The 20,041-nt window shown below is 45.7% G+C and overlaps 1 protein-coding gene across 7 annotated transcripts in view; it reads right to left on the bottom strand.

The window, feature by feature from the left end:
* plce1 (phospholipase C, epsilon 1) overlaps positions 1–20,041 on the bottom strand; it is a 408,311-nt gene that overhangs the window by 135,282 nt on the left and 252,988 nt on the right. For all 7 annotated transcript variants that reach the window (XM_078223543.1, XM_078223542.1, XM_078223546.1 and 4 more), the window contains one exon: positions 3,152–3,468. In XM_078223543.1, coding sequence (XP_078079669.1) covers positions 3,152–3,468 — 317 coding nt within the window. The remainder of the gene's footprint in view (positions 1–3,151; positions 3,469–20,041) is intronic.

Raw genomic sequence — 20,041 nt, 5'->3', positions numbered from 1 at the left:
GGAGAGAGTCTGTGAGAGAATCATCCAACATTGACCTCCAAGATTGGTGTGCTTAACAGGGCCTTTTCTTTCTCCAGACTGTCTGTTCTTAATTACAGTGAAGAGTTAAGAAAGAGGTCTTTGGGGTGACACGGTGGCACAGTGGTTAGCACTGCTGCCTCACAGCGCCAGGGACCCGGGTTCGAATCCCGGCCTCAGGTGACTGTGTGGAGTTTGCACATTCTCCCAGTGTCTGGGTGGATTTTCTCCGGGTGCTCCGGTTTCCTCCCACAGTCCAAAGGTGTGCGGGTTAGATGGATTGGCCATGTTAAATTGCCCCTTAGTGTCAGGTCAGGGGGACTAGCTGGGGTAAATGCATGAGGTTGTAGGGATAGGGCCTGGGTGGGATTGTGGTCAGTGCAGACTCAATGGGCCGAATGGCCTCTTTCTGCACTGTAGGGATTCTAAGTCAATGTTTACATAGTGAAGGGAGGTGTGAGGAAAAATAATTAACATTCAGACAGGTGATGCTTCAGTATCCATGTAATTCCAATTTTGTTGTGTTTTCGCATGAGATAAGTAGGTCTAATAAAAAATCTTTAAAAAACAAAGTCGAAATCCAGATTACTCCTGCCCTTCAGATAAAGTTAACCTTAATTGGACGTTACAGACTGATGCAACCACATTGAGTTTGGGTCATACTGACCGCCCCAGCTGATTGGGGTCATTCAGCGTTTGTGTGACCTCAGCAGGAAATTTTCATCCTTCCAGAAAAAACAGAGGAATTTACTTTGCAAACTTTGCCAAAAGGGGTAAACGTTCTCCTCTGGGCATCAAAGACTGACCTTGATCACATTGCAACATTTAGCGCTTCAATGCCAGATTTCAATCACTTCCAAATAAAACTGTTTTTTTTGTTTTGAAAAAACGATTGCCCACTTCCCGATCGGGTAATAATGAATAATGGCAGGTGCAGGTCACAGGGTGGTTTTACACTTCATTTGGATTTGATTAGAGTAAAATCAATGAAATCTCAAACAGGTATCAGACCAAACCCACTTGCTTCCATTCTTGCTCGTACAGGAAGGTTAAGTTAAAATCAGAGCTTGACTTTTTGACAGAAGTAAAGTACAGAAAGAAAGGCTGCACACTGTAGGTGACACGGTGGCACAGTGGTTAGCACTGCTGCCTCACAGCGCCAGGGACCCGGGTTCGATTCCCAGCTTGGGTCACTGTGTGGAGTTTGCACGTTCTCTCTGTGTGTCTGCGTGGGTTTCCTCCGGGTGTTTCGGTTTCGGTTTCCTCCCACAGTCCAAAAATGTGCGGGTTAGATGAATTGGCCATGCTAAATTGCCCCGTAGTGTCAGGGGGACTAGTTAGGGCAAATGCGTGCGGGTATGGGGATAGGGCCTGAGTGGGATGGTGGTCGGTGCAGACCTAAGTTCTATAATAAACTGAAGTGAAAAATTCAAATTAGGACTGACAGAATTAGAAGAGATGGCAGAACAGTCTGAGCAGAATTTAACATTAAAATATCAATACGAGTGTATTTAGGTGGTCATATTACAGCAGTAAAGCCATGCCTGACATTTGAGTAGTTTCTTTCCTTTAATATTAGTCTTTTGCTGTCATAGAAACCATACCGAAAACATACAAACTGATAGGAAACAGGAATTTTCCTAAGTTTGATGGCAGTCAAAGTTAAAACCAATTATTATTATCCATTTTGGTTTCTCAGGAGATTACCAGCGACTCATACAAGCCTCGCCACCTCAAGCAAAACCAGAGATATGCATTTTCTTTTACTTTCTCTGCACATCCTTCCTTCCAATTAAACTTGTCTTCTCCTCCATTGTTTTTGCTTATAAAAATAAATCATGACCTAATTTTGGCTTGAGGCCTTACTTGGAGAGCATTTGCATTCAAAGTTGTGGACATTTGCTACTACTTACTACTGTGACTTAGGAAAGTAGTAAATGAAGTATGAAAGTACATAGCGTTTTGCACAGCAGAAAGATGCCAAATACAGACCTTAATAAAACAGTATTATCATGCCATTCTCTTAATCCCCTAAGTACATTGTACATAAGCAGACATCACTGGAAATAAGATGCAGCAGCCTGAGTACAGGGTAAAGACAAAGTCCTTAGAAGCAGCTCAAAATACACAAGAGCACATCAGCAGGATATTTTACAACCTTCCTGATGATGTTCTTTTCCAATGAAGGCCACTGTCCCATCTTGAGTGTTTTCAACTTGACTTACATGTTAACTTCACTAGTCAGTAACTCGCTGGAAGTCCATGTCAGCAGACCTTTGATATAAACGGGATAAGTCCTTTCCTTACTCCCAAGAACCTACTGACACTCACACCTGAATAACAGCCTTCACTGATGGAACCATACACTAGGGAAGAAGTCAATGACATTGAAATTGGGTGAAAGGGAGAGAGAATTGCCAAGAGAAGTATTGAAAAGAAAACCCAGCCATCATTATGTTTGCACCCTGTCTACACTTCCCGCTGCCTCGAGAAAGCAGCCAGCATAATCAAGGACCTCACACATCCCGGATAAACTCTCTTCCACCTCCTTCTGTCGGGAAAAAGATATAAAAGTCTAAGAACACGTACCAACAGACTCAAGAACAGTTTCTGCCCTGCTGCCATCAGACTTTTGAATGGACCTATCACATATTAAGCTGATAATTCTCTTCACCCTACCTGTAACTGCAACACTATATTCTGCATCCTATCTTTTTTCCCCAATGTACTTTATGAATGGTATGCTTTGTCTGTATAGCACGCAAGAAACAATACTTTTCACTGTATCACGATACACGTGACAATAATAAATCAAATCAAATCAAATGTTTCTAAGGTTTTACATTTTATATGTGCATATATCCCCGCAAACAACATTGGTTCCTTGAATTCATGATGATGCTTGATTGTTTTTGAGATAAAATAATTATCACAAAATGTGCCATGACTTGGAATTTCCTAAAATCGCAGTCCAAACCCAATTACTGGCGTCAAAGAGACTCCATTGTGAAAACGTTATGGAGGTGGAATGGAAGCAGTTGCAAAGTAATTCCTCAAATGCTGAAACTTTCAACAGCTTTGGCCAGAAGTACAGTTGAACCCCTGTTGATGTAAAAGTTCAGCATCAACTTACCTCATTGAATCTTGCCACCAGATCTTCAACGGCATTGTGATCCCTATTTTTGTTGCTGAGTGCAGGTGCCGATGACGAGGTCTTGAGGGGGGACGACCTGCTGGAACAACTTGGATTTGCCAAATCCCTGGTCAGAAAACAGAGGTAGTCAAGCGGCAGGACCTTGCGATAGAGTTCCTGCTCCTGCTCGGTCAAGATGCTGGCAATCTCTTCAGGGAACTGGATCAGGTGTCTCAGGTCTGCCAACTCCTTGCTGATGCCAGTCACATTGGATGGCAGGGTGCTTGCGCCAGCCATGGTTATGCAGAGTTGCCGCTCTAGAAAAAAAAAGAAAGTTTGCCGTGAATCTGGATGTAATGTACGGCACAATAAATGCTTGAAATGCCCTTTCAATCCCAGTTGTAAGAGATTAAATACCATCAAAACCCAAGAGAGTGACCACTTACAAATTTATGTGGCATTATATCTAACAGTGTATCGTGATGAGGTGGAGATGCCGGCGTTGGACTGAGGTGGGCACAGTAAGAAGTCTCACCACACCAGGTTAAAGTCCAACAGCTTTATTTGGAAACACGAGCTTTCCGAGCTCTGCTTCTTCATCAAGTGAAACTCACCTGATGAAGCAGCAGTGCTCCGAAAGCTCGTGATTCGAAATAAACCTGTTGGATTTTAACCTGATGTTGTGAGACTTCTTAGTGTATTGTGAAGCAGAAAAGAATGTGACAACACATTCAAACACACACGATACAGTAGGGATACAGTTTAATTACCTTCCCACTCCAAGACCTAACATCGAAGATACTTCAAAACAATTCTAATATGGCAATATTTGTGAAAATGCCTCAACGTGAACAACTGTGTAAAAAAATTGAAATAAAATACTCATGCTGGAGTACAGCAGTGTATCTGGCAATGTTACTGAGCTTGCAATCTAGAGACATCTTTAAATTGAGTTCAAATCTCACCATGGTAACTGGGCAAATTTAAATTCAGTTAATTAAGTAAGATCTGGAATAAAATGTTAGTATCAGTAATAGGGACAGCGAAGCTACACATATCTAAAAAAAAATCCATCAGGCCTATTAATATCCTTTAGGGAAGGAAATCTGCCATTCTCATCCAATTCAGCCTATGTGTGGGCTCCTGGATGTAGGTGACTCTTAACCTCCCTCTGAAGTAGCCTGCAAACCAAATTGTATGCATGGAAGTTTCTCATCTTTACCCTCAAGGACAATTATGGGTGGGCAATGAATGCTGGCCTTGCTTTCGGCCTTTTGGCTAAGATAAACCATTGGATCAAGCTCAAGACGGAGTGCAATGCCCCATTGTGTAGGCTGGGATCCTGTTTGTCTCTCCTGTGGGTACCATGAATTGGATGCAGTTGGAATTTGAATTTGGTTTTTGGAGCAAGCAAGAAATGGATTCAGGTCCGCCCAGTCCACTCAGAGCATTGGCTTTGTAACTTGAAGAATGGAGTAAAAACAAAGCTTTAAACTCCCATGTCTTGTAATTGAATTTTTACAAGTTACAAAGCTGTGTAATTTAGAAGTTGAGTCACCGGCTCCGTTCACCGATGGTGGGGATCCCGATTGCCCGCTGAATCAGGTGCCGGGGCTAAAATTGCTATTCCCGTAGCGGTGCCAATAGTGCATTGCCCCCTGGCACCCTTGCTTGGCAGCTTGGACCCTGAGGAGGTTAAGGAGGTAGGTCCAGTGGCCATTTGCCCCTCTGTTGCTACCAGGTCTCTCAAGGATCCTGGGGGTTAGGTGGGCTTGAGGGGCAAGTGATTGACCTCGTCACCAACGGTCTCATGGCTAGACTGCCATTTCTAGCCCTGGCAGACCTAAAGATCACCCTTGGCATGGTAATTTCAGGCAACTGTGAGATCAACATCTTCACTCCTGCCTGTCAGCGGTGAAAATCCTGAAATGACCAGGTCACTTTAATCTCCATGCCCCCTGGTCATCTGGTGGGCTTTTAAATCACAGCAGCACTCCATTCTACAGCAGATATTTTCCTTTCTCCCTGTCAGAAGCTGCAGGTGAGAGCAGACCCCTTTGAAGTCCTCTGACAGAGAAGAGATGTCAATTTCACTGGGGGCAGGGGGTTCCCCTCTCCACGGCTGTGCACTGAGCCTCTAGGTATTCACAGCTTTTAGCTGAAATCTCTGAGCCTTCCCAGCAAACTTAAACCTTCGAAACCCTCCCTATCACATTAAAAACCATTGATCTCTGTCAATTTCATAGTGCATTACTTTGAAATAAGCTTGCAATGACAGCTTAATGGATTTCTACTCAGCCTCCAGTCAGCTGTGTTTATTTTAATTTCCTTTCATGCTTGAATGCATCGCAAGTACCCCATTGCTTCTCACCACAATGTTTACAAAGATTCTAAGCCTGATTGACAGCTGGGGCATGATTCACCCGCCTGCACTCGAAGTACTCCTGCAGGCGTGAAAATGGGAGTGAATCGCTTTGCATTGGCAGCGCTGAACAGGTGCGATTCAGCCTATTCAAATGGGTCAGCCTGACCCCCATGTGAATTACGCAAATTCTCCGACTCCACTGGTGCCTGATTCACTGGAGCCGGGAATCATCTCTTAGCCCTGTTAAGCAGGAGCAGTATATAGGCACGCCCTGCGCCCCCCACTCTCACTTCATCACCCAACATGGCAATGGAGAGAGCTGCACCTTGCTTCCTGTATGATACTGGATGCCATCGACAAGAGGAGGGGCACCTTGTTCCCAAAGACTGACAGAAGACCCCGTGCCAATGTGGTGGTGGCGGATGCCTGGGAAGCAGTGGCTGAGGCGGGGAGTTGCAGGAGAACCACACTTCAATGCAGAAGATGATGAATTACCTGCTTTGAGCTACAAAGGTGAATATCCACCTGTCTCCCCCGGGGATCACCCCGATCCTCTGCCATCCAATATTAAACCCCTTCAACCTTCTCGCATCTCAGCTACAGTATATCCTTCTAATAACCCCGGATCCCCACACACGCCGCCCAGTAAGGTCAGATTGCCCCAAGCAAGTCAGAGTTGAAAACTCCGTTACCCTGATGACCTATCCGCAGCGGAAAGCCTGGGGCAAGGCATTCAAGCTGTGACTGATGATGTTCAAAGCTTGGCTCAATCCGTGATGTCCATGACTGAGGCTCATGATAGCAGGTCCCAGTCACACACGGACATGTTCCAGATGCAGAGGGACATTGCTGAGGCACTTCAGAGCTTGGCACAATCACAGAGGACCATGCTAATGGCTTTCAGAGCATGGCCCAGTCAATGAGGAGCAGGTTCCAGTCACCGAGATCCATGGCTGAGGGCATTGCCAGAGGAGGTTGAGGCATCTGAAGCTCACTCCAGCCTCCCCTCCATCCCACAGAGTGGCCAGGGGAGCCAGCATGCACCCTGAGGGAGGAGGAAGCGCTTGTGCCCATCCCAGGGCCTCTCAGCAGGGAGACTATGGCAATTTCCAGCCCTTCTGAATTCCACCTCCCGCAGCCCCCCCACCCCACCCCCAACTCCTTACACTGGCGCATCTAGTGGGAAGCGGGCAGAACAGGGTGACATGGTGCCACCTGTGACACCCAAAAGTCAGCCAGGGCCCTCCAGATCCAGGCCTTCCAGGCAACGCCTACTAAGGGCACAACAGGCCAAAGGATGTGTAAAGCAGCTGGCCACCTCCACTTCATATCTGCAATTTGGGGGAACACCTAGAAGCAGCAGTAGGCCAAGAAAAGTGAAGAAGTTGTAGGAGCACAGAGTTAGCACGGGTGCAGTATCACAACATAGCGGGAGGGGGGATGGTCACCATTTCATTATTTGGCGGGGGAAGGGGGCCTGAGTCCGATTGGTGGTGGTTGGCGTCCTGACCTCTGGACACAGGGGCTGGCCAGCAGGTTTCCCGGAATGGGCTCACTTGCATCTTTCATGTGAGTGAATCCCACTCTTCATCCTGCTCGGAAGGTCTTCTGTAAGCAATTGCGGCACTCTCTGCAGCTGAAATGCTTCAAATGGTGCAAGGTGGCCTGACTAGGGTTCGTGAACAAACTTGGGCCTCTTTTTGAGGTTTGCAACTACTCAGCAGTGTAATTAATGCTAGGCCGTGTGTTATAGAAACATAGAAGATAGAGGCAGGAGGAGGCCATTTGGCCCTTCGAGCCTGCTCCGCCATTCATCACCATCATAGCTGATTATCCAACTTAATAGCCTAATCCTGCTTTCTCCCCGTAACCTTTGATCTTGTTCACACCAAGTGCTATATTCAGCTGCCTCTTGAATACATCCAATGTTTTGGCATCAACTACTTCCTGTGGTAATGAATTCCACAGGCTCACCACTCTTTGAGTGAAGAAATGTCTCCTCATCTCCGTCCTAAATGGTCTACCCTGAATCCTTAGACTGTGACCCCTGGTTCTAGACTCCCCCACCATTGGGGACATCCTCCCTGCACCTACCCTGTCAAGTCCTGTTAGAATTTAAAAGTCTCTATGAGATCTCCCCTCATTCATCTAAACTCCAGCGAAAACAATCCTAACCTAGTCAATCTCTCCTCATACAGCAGTCCCACCATCCCCAGAATCAGCCTGGTAAACATATTATTTACATTAGTTGCTTGCATTGGAATAAATGGGCTTGGGCTAATTGCGCAGTGTGATTCCTATGACCATTTTTGAGCCTTATCCAATTTTTTTCTCTCTCTCTTATATATTAAAGCAAAGTACTACAGATGCTGGAATCGAAAACTAAAACAGAAAATGTTGGAAAATCTCAGCAGGTCTGACAGCATCTGTGGAGAGAGAATGGAGCCAACGTTTTGAGTCAGGATGACCCTTCATCAGAGCTGGCTTCGTTAGCTCTGACGAAAGATAATCTAGTTTCGAAATATTGGCTCCATTCTCTCTCCATAGATGCTGTCAGACCTGCTGAGATTTTCCAGCATTTTCTGTTTCTGTTTTCTCTCTCTCTGTTTGAGATCTTTCTGTCCATCCAGATCTCCTGCACTATTGCATCCGCTTTCTACTCCCATTTCTCATCATGCCTGCCAAAGTACATTAGCACACACTTTCTCCACATTAACTTGTATCTGTCACTTGACCATGTCCACTCCGCTAAATCATCGTTAACTGACAAACCACCTGTTCCAAATCGCCACCAAATATCAAAATTGTTCTTTGTCATGGCTAAGTCTAAATGATCGCCACATCTTGAGAAAAATAATGTGTACTGATCACTGCCATGGATATACAACATGCCCAGCCCTTTTTGCTGCTTCTGGTTTGATTACAATCTTTTATACGAGTCAGCCTGATTGATAGGTTTGGCTTCTGTTTTCAGGGAACATTCCGGAGCAGGCTGCAGGGTCCGATCCAGTACATTGAGACAGGACTTTATCCCAGGAAGGTCCCATTCCAGACCCTAAGATGGACTGAGGAGGGATACCTTCAATCAGGAGGTCTGATCAACAACCCAGGGTGGGATCTGTTCTGTGATCCCGTGGGTGTAGTGGCTGATCCAGGAGTCTTTGCTTGGGGATTATGGGTTGACAGTGGGAAGCTTGGGAGTAGGAGGGGAAGCACTCACACTGCTCTCGGCCCACCAGCAGTGCTGCAAAGGCACTTACCTTCTCCCCAAAGGTGTCCTCTCCTTTGTTCAGGTTTTCAGAGACTAGGGAAACCCGATGTGCTACTCTAAAACCAGCCAGGCAGGTTAAATCAGAGACTGCAGGACTCATTCAAATAATTAAATTGCCCAATCACTACCTGAGAATGAGGCGTCCACCCACTCCTAACCCTACCTCCATTACAAACCAGAAATGGGTGGATTGAGATCAGGCTTAGATATTTTAACCTTTTAAATTCTGGCCCTAGCCCAGCCCAACTATTATAACGAAAGCTAATTACTGCGGATGTTGGAACCTGAAGCAAAATCAAAAAGTGCTGGAAAATCTCAGCAGGCCTGACACCGTCTGTGCAGAGAGACAAGGCTCAGTGACGTACAGTCATCCAGGCTCAAAATGTTGGCTCTATTCTCTCTCCATAGATGCTGTCAAACCTGCTGAGATTTTCCAGCATTTGGGGCAGCACGGCGGCACAGTGGTTAGCACTGCTGTCTCACAGCGCCAGGGACCTCGGTTCAATTCCGGCCTCGGGTCACTGTCTGTGTGGAGTTTGCACGTTCTCCCCGTGTCTGCGTGGGTTTCCTCTGGGTGCTCCGGTTTCCTCCCACACTCCAAAGATGTGCGGGTTAGGTGGATAGGCCATGCTAAATTGCCCCTCAGTGTCAGGGGGACAGCAGGGTAAATGTCTGGGATTGCGTGGATAAATCCTGGTGGGATTGTTGTAGTGCAGGCTCGATGGGCTGAATGGCTCCCTTCTGCACTGTAGGGATTCCATTCTATGATTCTGTTTTTTGTTCCAACCCAACTATTGTTGAATGTGACAATTCTCCCTCTAAAGAAGGATGTGATTAGGTTTTGTCATCTCAAATGTAAAGAATTTTAAAGATCAGACCCAAAGCAGTTTTGCCTAATAATGGAGAGAACAATTCGTACCACTGATTGAATTCTCCGATCCAGAGGATGAGTTACACAGTTCTGTTCAGTCCGCAGTGCTAATTACTGTTCCGCCGCAGTCAGTCTCTCAGCCAGCTGGCCTGCCATCCATACCAACTAATAGAAAGGTCAGCTCAGTAGCAGAGAGCTTGTGCGTGACAACACTCAGTTACCTTGCCACAAAGCAAACCCGTTATCCATTGTGTGGAGCACACTGCGGCAATAAATAAAAAATGCAAAGCTGCATTCACCAGCGAGGGTCAAATATTTAGGACGGGAAGGATAGACTAGGCAATAAAAATGAAAATAATTAGCCTGTAAAACGCTGTTCAGAGATGAGAGCCTATTTTAGGAGAAAAATAATTAGCTGAGGAATTAAAGTGTTTTAAATGAGATCAAGGTGGTAAGTGTGTGTGAAGTGCTGTGTTGAATTTCCCCATTCGCCTGCCAATTTACATCAATTGGATTCAACTCAATTCAATGCAAGGTGGTCAAGTTCATAGATGATAACAAAATGGAGTGGGGGTGGTGGGAGGGGGGGCTGGTGGGTGGTAGAGTTTGGTGGGGGCGGGGGGGGGCGGGGGGGGGGGTGCTGGTGGAGAGGCCTAAGCACAATTAGAGCTTGTATCAGAAATCAGCCAGGAATCTTTGATGTGGCGTCAGATAATATCTGCAGATGGTGGGGGGCTAATGCTACATGAAGTGAGCACAAACAAATGCATATCAGATTATAAAAGGAGCAATCTACATACATAAATGGCTAAACATGAGGTCAGAATCCAGCTAATGGACTCGAGAACTTAACAACCTCGGTTTTATTTTTGCTTCTAGTTGTTAAATGAAATGAGTGTAAAATGCCAGTTGGCCAGTATCAGTCTCAAGCTACGGTCACATCAGCTCATAAAAGCTGCCACAGTAATGAGAGGAGTATACGGTTATTGGTTGAGTGGCTAAGTGGCCCAGTCATCTCCAGAACATGACGCCTGCTTGGCATGGGTAAACGCCCGGAGGAAGGGACTGAGACCCTGAATGGAGGAAGCGCTCTCAAAAGGAGGAGGCTTTCACCCCCTGATTTGGCCAAAGGAATCCACAGCCTGAAAAGAGTGGCCCAGTTTTGAGGATAATTGACCCCAGTGTTGACAAGGACATGTCGAGTCGCTGTGACGCAGCAATCAACCAAGCAAATGAGAGCACTAAATTATGTTGTCAGATCAGTCGACCATTGGTCAGGCCACATTGGCTGAAGCTGTATATTGCCCCAGTTAGACCAGATGTCAGAGGTCCCATTTCCCATGAAGACACAGAAAAAACACATTTAGAATCATGGAAGAATCATAGAATCCCTACAGTGCAGAAGGAGGCCATTTGGCCCATTGAGTCGGCACCGACAACAATCCCAACCATGCCCTATCCCTGTAATCCCAGGCATTTACCCTGTTGGTCCCCCTGACACTAAGGGTCAATTTAGCATGGCCAATCAACCTAACCCTTTGGACTGTGGGAGGAAACCGGAGCACCTGGAGGAAACCCACACAGACACGGGGAAAATGTGCAAACTCCGCACAGTCACCCGAGGCCAGAATTGAACCCGAGTCCCTGGCGCTGTGAGGCAGTGGCGCTAGCAACTATGCCACTGAACAGTAGGGCATAGCAGGACCAAGGAACAGACTTCCGGCATCGTTAGACTGAATCATAGAATCCCTACAGGTCAGAAGGAGGCCATTTGGCCCATCAAGTCTGCACCGACAACAATCCAATCCAGGTCCTATCCCCGTAACCCCACATATTTACCCTCCTAATCCCCCTGACACGAAGGGACAATTTAGCATGGCCAATCAACCTAACCCTTTGGGAGGAAACCGCAGCACCTGGGGGAAACCCATACAGACATGGGGAGAATGCGCAAACTCCACACAGACAGTGACCTGAGGCCGGAATTGAACCTGGGTGATGCACTATCAATCATGATATGAAGACTCCAGTGAGTGAGTGAAATTAACAGGCTTTTATTCACAAAGAACAGGAGCACACCCTTGTAGCTGACCTGGCCTAGACTGAGGCGAGGGGGAGGAACCATCACCTTTATACCTCACTCTGGGTGGAAAGGGAGCAGTCTCAGGTGGAAAGGGAGGAGTCTCGGGCCAGGTGCAGCATGGGTGTGTCCAGGCATATACATGTAGTTACACTGGTTCACCACACCGGGTCCCTGGCACTGTGAGGCAGCTAACCACTGTGCCACCATGCCACCCAAGGCCGGAGCTTTCCAGGCCCCATACCCCTGCAGCAGAGGCAGCTTGCCATTGGCCACTGGCAGAATCTTCCGATCTGCTGAAGCCTGTGGCATTTTGCATAGCTCGTCCATCCTACCGCCAGGGAACCTGTGGCAGGAGGCAACCTCAGCGGGCACCAGGAGATCCCGCCACTGGGAAGACCTGGAAAATCCCTGCCCTGAAGGTCAGCTGGAAAGAATCTAGAGATTTCAGTCTTGAAAGAAGGCATAGAAATTCAGAGGAACCACTTCGAAATTTGTAAGATATTCCTTGTAGGGAATTAACGGTGAAGGGGATAGAGGGGGAAAGTGCAGTCAATGTAGAAGAGCAGTCATTATCATGTTCAATGGCAGAACAGGCTTGAGAGAGTTGTGTGGTTGACTCATGCACCCACTGCTTATGCTCTGACAATGAGTTACTCAGAATAGTTGACGTAAATTCAAGGCTGAAGTTCAAAAGAATCCCTTCACAGAGGAATAAATGGAATGTATTTTCAGGTACAGCAGAGGAAGAAAAAAACCTTGACCAGCTCATTGGATGGTGTGATGAGTAAGCTCCAGGTTTTCTTTTTGAACAGATAATTTAAAATGAGCTTTAAAATGAGCCACATAGTCTTAGCATGTTAACCTTAACCTTTCTCTAAATGGCTCACAATGGCACAGCGACCTGGTTTGAAAATAAATGGAGCCACATCACCTCATTGCAAGCAACAGCAACACCTCCAACCATGTAATAGTATCACAGAATAAACTCATAGAATCCCTACAGTACAGAAGGAGGCCATTCTGGGACATCGGGACTGCACCGACAACAATCCCACCCAGGCCTTATCCCCATAACCCCATGTATTTACCCTGCTAATCCCTCTAACCTAGACATCGGGGCACTAAGGGGCAATTTAGCATGACCAATGCACCCAACCTGCACATCTTTGGACTGTGGGAGGAAACCGGATCACCCGGAGGAAACCCATGCAGACACGGGGAGAATGTGCAGACTCTGCACAGACAGTGACCCAAGCCGAGAATTGAAACCAGGTCTCTGGCGCTATGAGGCAGCAATGCTAACCACTGTGGCGCCGTGCCGCCCATGTAATAGTATCATAGTATCCCTACAGTGCAGAAGGAGGCTATTCAGCACATCGAGCCTGCACCGACAACAATCCTACCCAGACTCTACCTACGTAACCCCACGTATTTACCCCGCTAATCCCCTGACACTAAGGGACCATTTAACATGGCCAATCAATCCAACCCTTTGGCATGTGGGAGGAAACCCACGCAGACACGGGTAGAATGTGCAAACTCCACACAGCCAGTCACCAGGAATTGAACTTGGGTCCCTGGCGCTGTGAGGCAGCAGTGCTAACCATTGTGCCAGATGTAGTCTGAACACTGGACCATTCCACTTCAGCTAATGAGGCATCAGTGAAGCAGTGATTAATGAATCATTGCAGTCGTAACAACACACTCCCTCACTATCAAACTTGATATTAATTTTTGAGACACTGATGAGACAATTTACTGTTCCTCAACTTAAAAATATGAACTTGAATTGCCATTTACTCACCAAACTGTAAATGTTGTGAGATATATTGCAGAAAATGAGGTACAGATTGCCATGGCATTCAGGGCACAGTCAATTCTCATCAATCCCTATACGTATGTTCAGCATTACCTGAGAACACCACAGCACAAAACTAATATATTTATCTACAGAGTCAAAAATATTGAGCTGTGATGTTCTGGCACAGGGCAACAGCTCATAGACAATGAAATGTTGAACTCTCCCTATATAGATAAAATATAAACAGATTAACAAGAATGTTTAAGAAGAGGATATTAATCTGCTGTGACCAGATTGAGTATGCAAAAAAATTCTTATTCATTCCGTGCACACAAATACTGAACATTGACTCTTGTAAAACATTTTGGAGAAGTCTGAAGAACAGGATGGCACAGTAGCACAGTGGTTAGCATTGCTGCCTCACAGCGCCAGGGACCCAGGTTCGATTCTCGGCTTGGGTCACTGTCTGTGTGGAGTTTGCTCGTTCTCCCTGTGTATGCGCGGGTTTCCTCCGGGTGCTCCGGTTTCCTCCCACAGTCTGAAAGACGTGCTGGTTAGGTGCATTGACCATGTTAAATTCTCCCTCATTGTACCCGAACAGGCGCCGGAATGTGGCGGCTAGGGGATTTCCACAGTAACTTCATTGCAGTGTTAATGCAACTAATAAATAAACTTTAAAGAGGGGAACGATTCAAACTTATTTTTTAAGAACTTAAACATTCGCGTTAGAGATAGATACATTTAACAGGAAACTCATTAAGTGCGATAGAAGATAGCGGCAACTTTCTTTTGCATGTTGTTTATGGTGCAAGTTGCTTTCCTTGTAAGTAGAAACAACTGCGGTACACAAGCAGATGGAGAGTTCCAATCTATTTTTTGAGGCTACTCTGAAAATAAGCAGACAAGCTCGTGCAGCAGAGTAAAATAGTCGATATCCACTGTGTTAACGATCTCAGCTGATGTTTAGCTAGATCTCTGATTGAAACTTGTCTCGGCAGATGGGAATTTTGTTTTCCGTATTGTGTATTTGTATTCAATACAGAAAACAGTATTAGGAAGGAAATGGAATTTTGTCCTTCATTGCTAGAGGGATGGAGTTTAAAAACAGGGAGGTTATGTTGCAGCTGTTTAAAGTGCTGCTGAAATACTGTATACAGTTTTGGTCTTCTTACTTGAGAAAGGATATACTGGCACTGGAGGGGGTACAAAGGAGATTCAATCCGTTGATTCCTGAGTTCAGAGGGTTGGCTTATGAGGAGAGACTGAGTAGACTGGGGCTATACTCACTGGAATTCAGAAGAATGAGGGGGAGATCTTATAGAAACATATAAGATTATGAAGGGAATAGATACAATAGAAGCAGAGAGGTTATTTCCACTGGCAGGTGAAACTAGAACTGGGGGGGTGGCCTCAAAATAAGGGGGAGCGGATTTAGGACTGAGTTAGGGAGGAACTTCTTCACCCAAAGGGTTGTGGATCTGTGGAATTCCCTGCCCAGTGAAGCAATTGAGGCTACCTCATTGAATGTTTTTAAGGCAAGGATAGATACATTTTTGAACAGTAAAGGAGTTAAGGGCTATGGTGAGTGGACGGGTAAGTGGAGCTGAGTCCATGAAAAGATCAACCATGATCTTATTGAATGGTGGAGCAGGCTCGAGAGGCCAGATGGCCTACTCCTGCTCCTGTTCTTATGTTCTTATTGTAGAAATGAGGAGGGAAAGCCACTAAACTCAAAAAGCACAGGACCCCAATTGCAATTTTTAAAAGGTTGAAAAATTAAAATGTTTATTAAAAGAAAGAGAAGATAAAACAAGATAAAGGATGCACAGTGAGAAAGAAATCTTACAAAGTAACCGCTGAAATGCTTTATCAAAGGTGCACAATTAAACTTTTTGGTGATCGCCCTAATGGATTCTTAACCATAAAATCTGGGAAATATTACTCAAACCGAGAAAGTACAATCCATGACTTCCCAGAACAGATCCATACTGATGGTAGTTTCCCATAGAGAGATTTTCAAAAAATTTTCTCAGGACAAATATTTTCCTGGCCCGAAACGGAGTTGCTTTCTTCAATTAAGAGACTTTCACAGCTTTTCAAAACACAGGAGTTGGCTTTCAGTGAGAGATTCCACCCACCCACCCCCACAGCAACTAACTATGACTAAAAACCAGCTCTTTTCACTCCCTTCATCTTAGTCCTCCATTGTCTTCCAATATCCCTTTGAAAACTCAGCTTCCCAAATATCAAAGTCTTCCATATTCCTATTTTGCCTCTATTTCGGGCCAATGAAATTTAAAATGCCTGTTGCTATTTACTCATGAATCTCCTGTAAAATGTCAATGTTCTTTGGCACCTTTGAGATTCCTTTGGAATGCAGCAGCTAGAAATCAATTTCAAAACTTATCTTCAAATGCAAATTTCGGATCTACTCTGTTTCCTTGTAAGTTAAAACCCACCATAAGGCCTCATTACAAAATGCAAGAAGTCTTTCATCCTTTAGAATCTACAGACAACCTGACTCCGACAACCTCACATTTGATTAATCCTGGACATACATGGACACAGCTTAACCTTACTTCCACAGAATATATACATAAACAAAGACACATATCATCGCAATAGGGAAGTACAAAACTAATTCCAAACCAGACTAAAAAATTACAGCTGAAACATTTAAGTGGGCACATCTGACTGTATTGCAAAGGGAATGTTGTTTCTATTGATGCAAAGATGTAATTATCTTTTATGCATGTCAGATTCAATCTGTGGAACAGGAAAAGGGATAAACATTGCATTTATAACTTAATTGCATACAGAAGAATCTCTCCAGCCTGTTTTCCACCCAGATCTGTTTGAGTCCCAGAGATGTCCAACACTTTAAGATAACTTGCATAGGTGCTCCCCCCCACCGACCCCCCCCCCCCCCCCACCGCACTCCCACCCCCCCCCCCCAACCCCCTGGTGCCGCGATGTACTTTCCTGCAGTGGAGACGATCCAACATTGGCTGGTGATGGGATCTTCTGGTCCTGCCGATGCCTATGGGGTCTTGCATGCCCCTCACCCTCCAGTGCTGGGGAACGTACCACAGGAGAGGGGTCACCATCAGCGTGACCAGAAGATACCGGTGGGAAGGGCCAGAAAGTTTTGGCCACATTCTTTCTCAATGTCCAAAGATGTGCATGTTAGGTGCATTGGCCATGCTAAGTTGTCCCTTAGTGTCCCGGGATGCGTAGGTTAGAGCGATTAGTGGGTAAATATGTGGGGTTATGGGGATAGGGCCTGGGTAGGATTGTTGTTGGTGCAGAATCGATGAGCCAAATGGTCTCATTCTGCACTGTAGGGATTCTATGATTCTATTCTATTCTACGTTCATTATAAATGTCAATGACCATATCCGTAATGGAGAGTGCCCATGTAAACTTGTCAAATACGTAATTACAAACTCCCACCCGCGGGTGGTGCTTGTGGGCATATTGGGCCAGAAACTGTTGCAAATAAGGTGAGTTTTGTGTGCATGATGTTATTAACATGCAAATCTTTCAGTAACTTCTGGGAAGGACGAGATATCCTGAGAATTACGAATCGCTACAAGTTGCTGGAGGATTTGCATCTCTTCATGGATAAAATCAGGCTGGCACTTACCAGTATAAATGTGTCTTAATGACAAGAGATACGTTCTTGTTATATAATTTAACCTCTCTGGACCAGAGGAAACAACAACTGGAGCTGTGGGTCTCATTCCGATGGGTAATAAATTGCTTAGAAATTTTAAAAGTATTACATTTTCTCCTTTTTTTCTTTTTCTCTCTGAGAGTGGAGATGAAAGAACAACATTGGACCCATGATTTTCCAAAATGGGCTGGCAGCCTGTGAGATAGCTCACCTCAAGAGAGAAAACTCAGAAGATTTACCCTTACATCTGTGTCCATAACCTATGCAATTTGTACCAATGGGACATAGGAGCAAAGGAAGTCCATTGCCAGTCTGTATTCTGCCTGGCTGTGTGATCACGTTAGATGATGGCTGATCTCAACTCCATGTACCTCAACTCCCTTTTACTTGCCTTCGATCCATATTAATGAGATCACCTAAAAAAAGGGTCAATTAATCAGAGCTTTGAATGTTTCAATTACCCTCGCCTCAGAGTCCTTCTCAAGGGAGTGCATTCTTGGTCTCTCCAGAAAAAAGTGCTTCCCGATTTCACCGTTAAATGGCCCAGCCCTTATTCTAAGAATACGTCTCCTTGTTCTAGAGTCCCTAAACAGAGGAAATAGTTCCTCTGTATTTCTCCAATTGAAGTCCTTATTTTTAAATACCTCAATTAGATCACCATTCAGACTTCACACTCAAGGGAACACAGGCTGTGTGGCCTGTCCTAACTTTTTAACTCTTTAAAGCCCTGCACAATACTACACCTATGTCAGAAAGCCTACAAAATATATTTTTACCCTTTTACAAACAATGCACTTAAAATGGAAGCATAAAATGCTATGAGACGAATAAGTCATTTAGATAAATATACCTTTATATATATGGCAGAAAACAGTTGATGGCAGCTCTGTGGTACAGTCAAAAGGTTTCAGTGTTGAGGGCTGTATAAATCATTTGGGAATGTCAACTTTTGTTGATCTAGAGCAGTACTTTACGGCCCCTGGGTTCAAAAACCACAGGTCTGTAATGATGCACATTCACAAACTTCGACAGGAACACAAAAGACATTTATTAATTTGGAAAAACTGCACGGAGGCCAGCAGCACACCAGCTGTCCCCAGTCCCTACATGTCTTCAGACTGTCTTCTGCCTAAGAGAGGGCTCCACCCCCTGGTGTTACTACCCCTCTCAGTCACCAATTGGTCAATCAAGCCAGGTCACCTTTCCTCCACCGTGTTGCCCTTAAAGGGACGATCACCACAAGACTAAATCACAAGTGTCACATGAACGTCTAATGAATGAAATATTTTACAAGGAATGTGATTTCAACGAATTAACAAGTGTCTTGTTGTCGGGCTGTGAAGATGTAACACCTCTGAAAAATCAAATGGTAGTCCGGTTAACATTTCCTCCTCCTCTGCTGTCCTCCTTCAACATGATGTGGAGATGCCGGCGTTGGATTGGGGTGGACTCAGTAAGAAGTCTCACAACACCAGGTTAAAGTCCAACAGGTTTATTTGGAATCACGAGCTTTCGGAGCCCCAAGCCCCTTCATCGTTACTACTCACCTGATGAAGGAGCAGCAGCGCTCCGAAAGCTCGTGATTCCAAATAAACCTGTTGGACTTTAGCCTGATGTTGTGAGACTTCTTACTGTCCTCCTTCAACAAATTGAATAAAACCGGTTAGCTGGCAAATTTATATAATGCGGTTCTTCAGGTCTGAATGAAATTCAAATTCATGGAGGGGGTGTAATTTTCATGGAGTGTAAACTAGGCGGCACGGTGGCACAGTGGTTAGCACTGCTGCCTCACAGTGCCAGGGACCCAGGTTCAATCCCAGCCTCGGGTGACTGTCTGTGTGACGTTCTTCCCATGTCCACGTGGGTTTCTTCTGGGTACTCTGATTTCCTCCCACACTCCAAAGATGTGCGGGTTAGGTGGATTGGTCATGTGTCAGGGGGATTAGCAGGGTAAATATAAGGGGTTATGTGGCAGACTCGATGGGCTAAATGGTCTCCTTCTGCACCGTAGGGATTCTATTATTCTATGAAATTCGGTGGGTGGTGGGTGGAAAACGATGGCTGGACAGTGGAGGATGGGCGGCGGAATGGAGGGCAATGAGTGAAGAGCAGAGGGTGGTGGGGGAGATAAGCGGACAATGGGCGCTTTTTCTGTCTGCCAATGGGAATTGTCCCTCGCATTTTCATGATTAGATTTAGTTGAAGTTTGCTAAGTTGCCAGCACTGATGGTGGGCACTGCAGGCAGCTCGCTGATTGGGAAGGTGAGAATTCCAGCAAGGCTGAGGTGCCACATCCAGCAACCTCCAGAGGTCTTCAAAGAGGAGGCAGGCTTGTCACTGATATTCTGCAGCAGCAAACAGTCAAACCTCTACTGGAGCCCGAGGTTTTGGCTGGGATTTTCCGGCCCATCCTGCCAGCGAGATCATCGGTTCCCCCCCCCCCCCCCCCCCCCCCCCCCCCACCCCGTGGGCTTCCTGGTGGTGAGATGGGCGAGCCCTGCCTTCGGCAGGTCTGGAAGCTTCTGCCAGCAGCCAATGGCAAGCTGCCTCCGCTGTGGGAAACCCACCACAGGAGGGGAGCTGGAAAATTCCAGCCTTTCTACACAACCATGGAAATGATCGTAGACTAAGCCAGTAACAGAAAGCCACTCCTCTTACCAGCGTAGAATTGTCAGAAGGACCCCATGAAGAAAAACATGTGTTGCCAGACATCCCTTAGGAGTTTAGAATATTCCTCAGCCTATATAAGCACTCTCAAATGGAGTAAATAGCACCTGAGCATCAGAAAACGCTGCAGTGTTTTGCCCGAGTACAGTGGAGAAT

This window comes from Mustelus asterias, chromosome 11 (genome assembly GCF_964213995.1).
Source record: "Mustelus asterias chromosome 11, sMusAst1.hap1.1, whole genome shotgun sequence".
NCBI classification, from domain to species: domain Eukaryota; kingdom Metazoa; phylum Chordata; class Chondrichthyes; order Carcharhiniformes; family Triakidae; genus Mustelus; species Mustelus asterias.
This window is presented reverse-complemented; position numbering and strand designations above follow the sequence as displayed.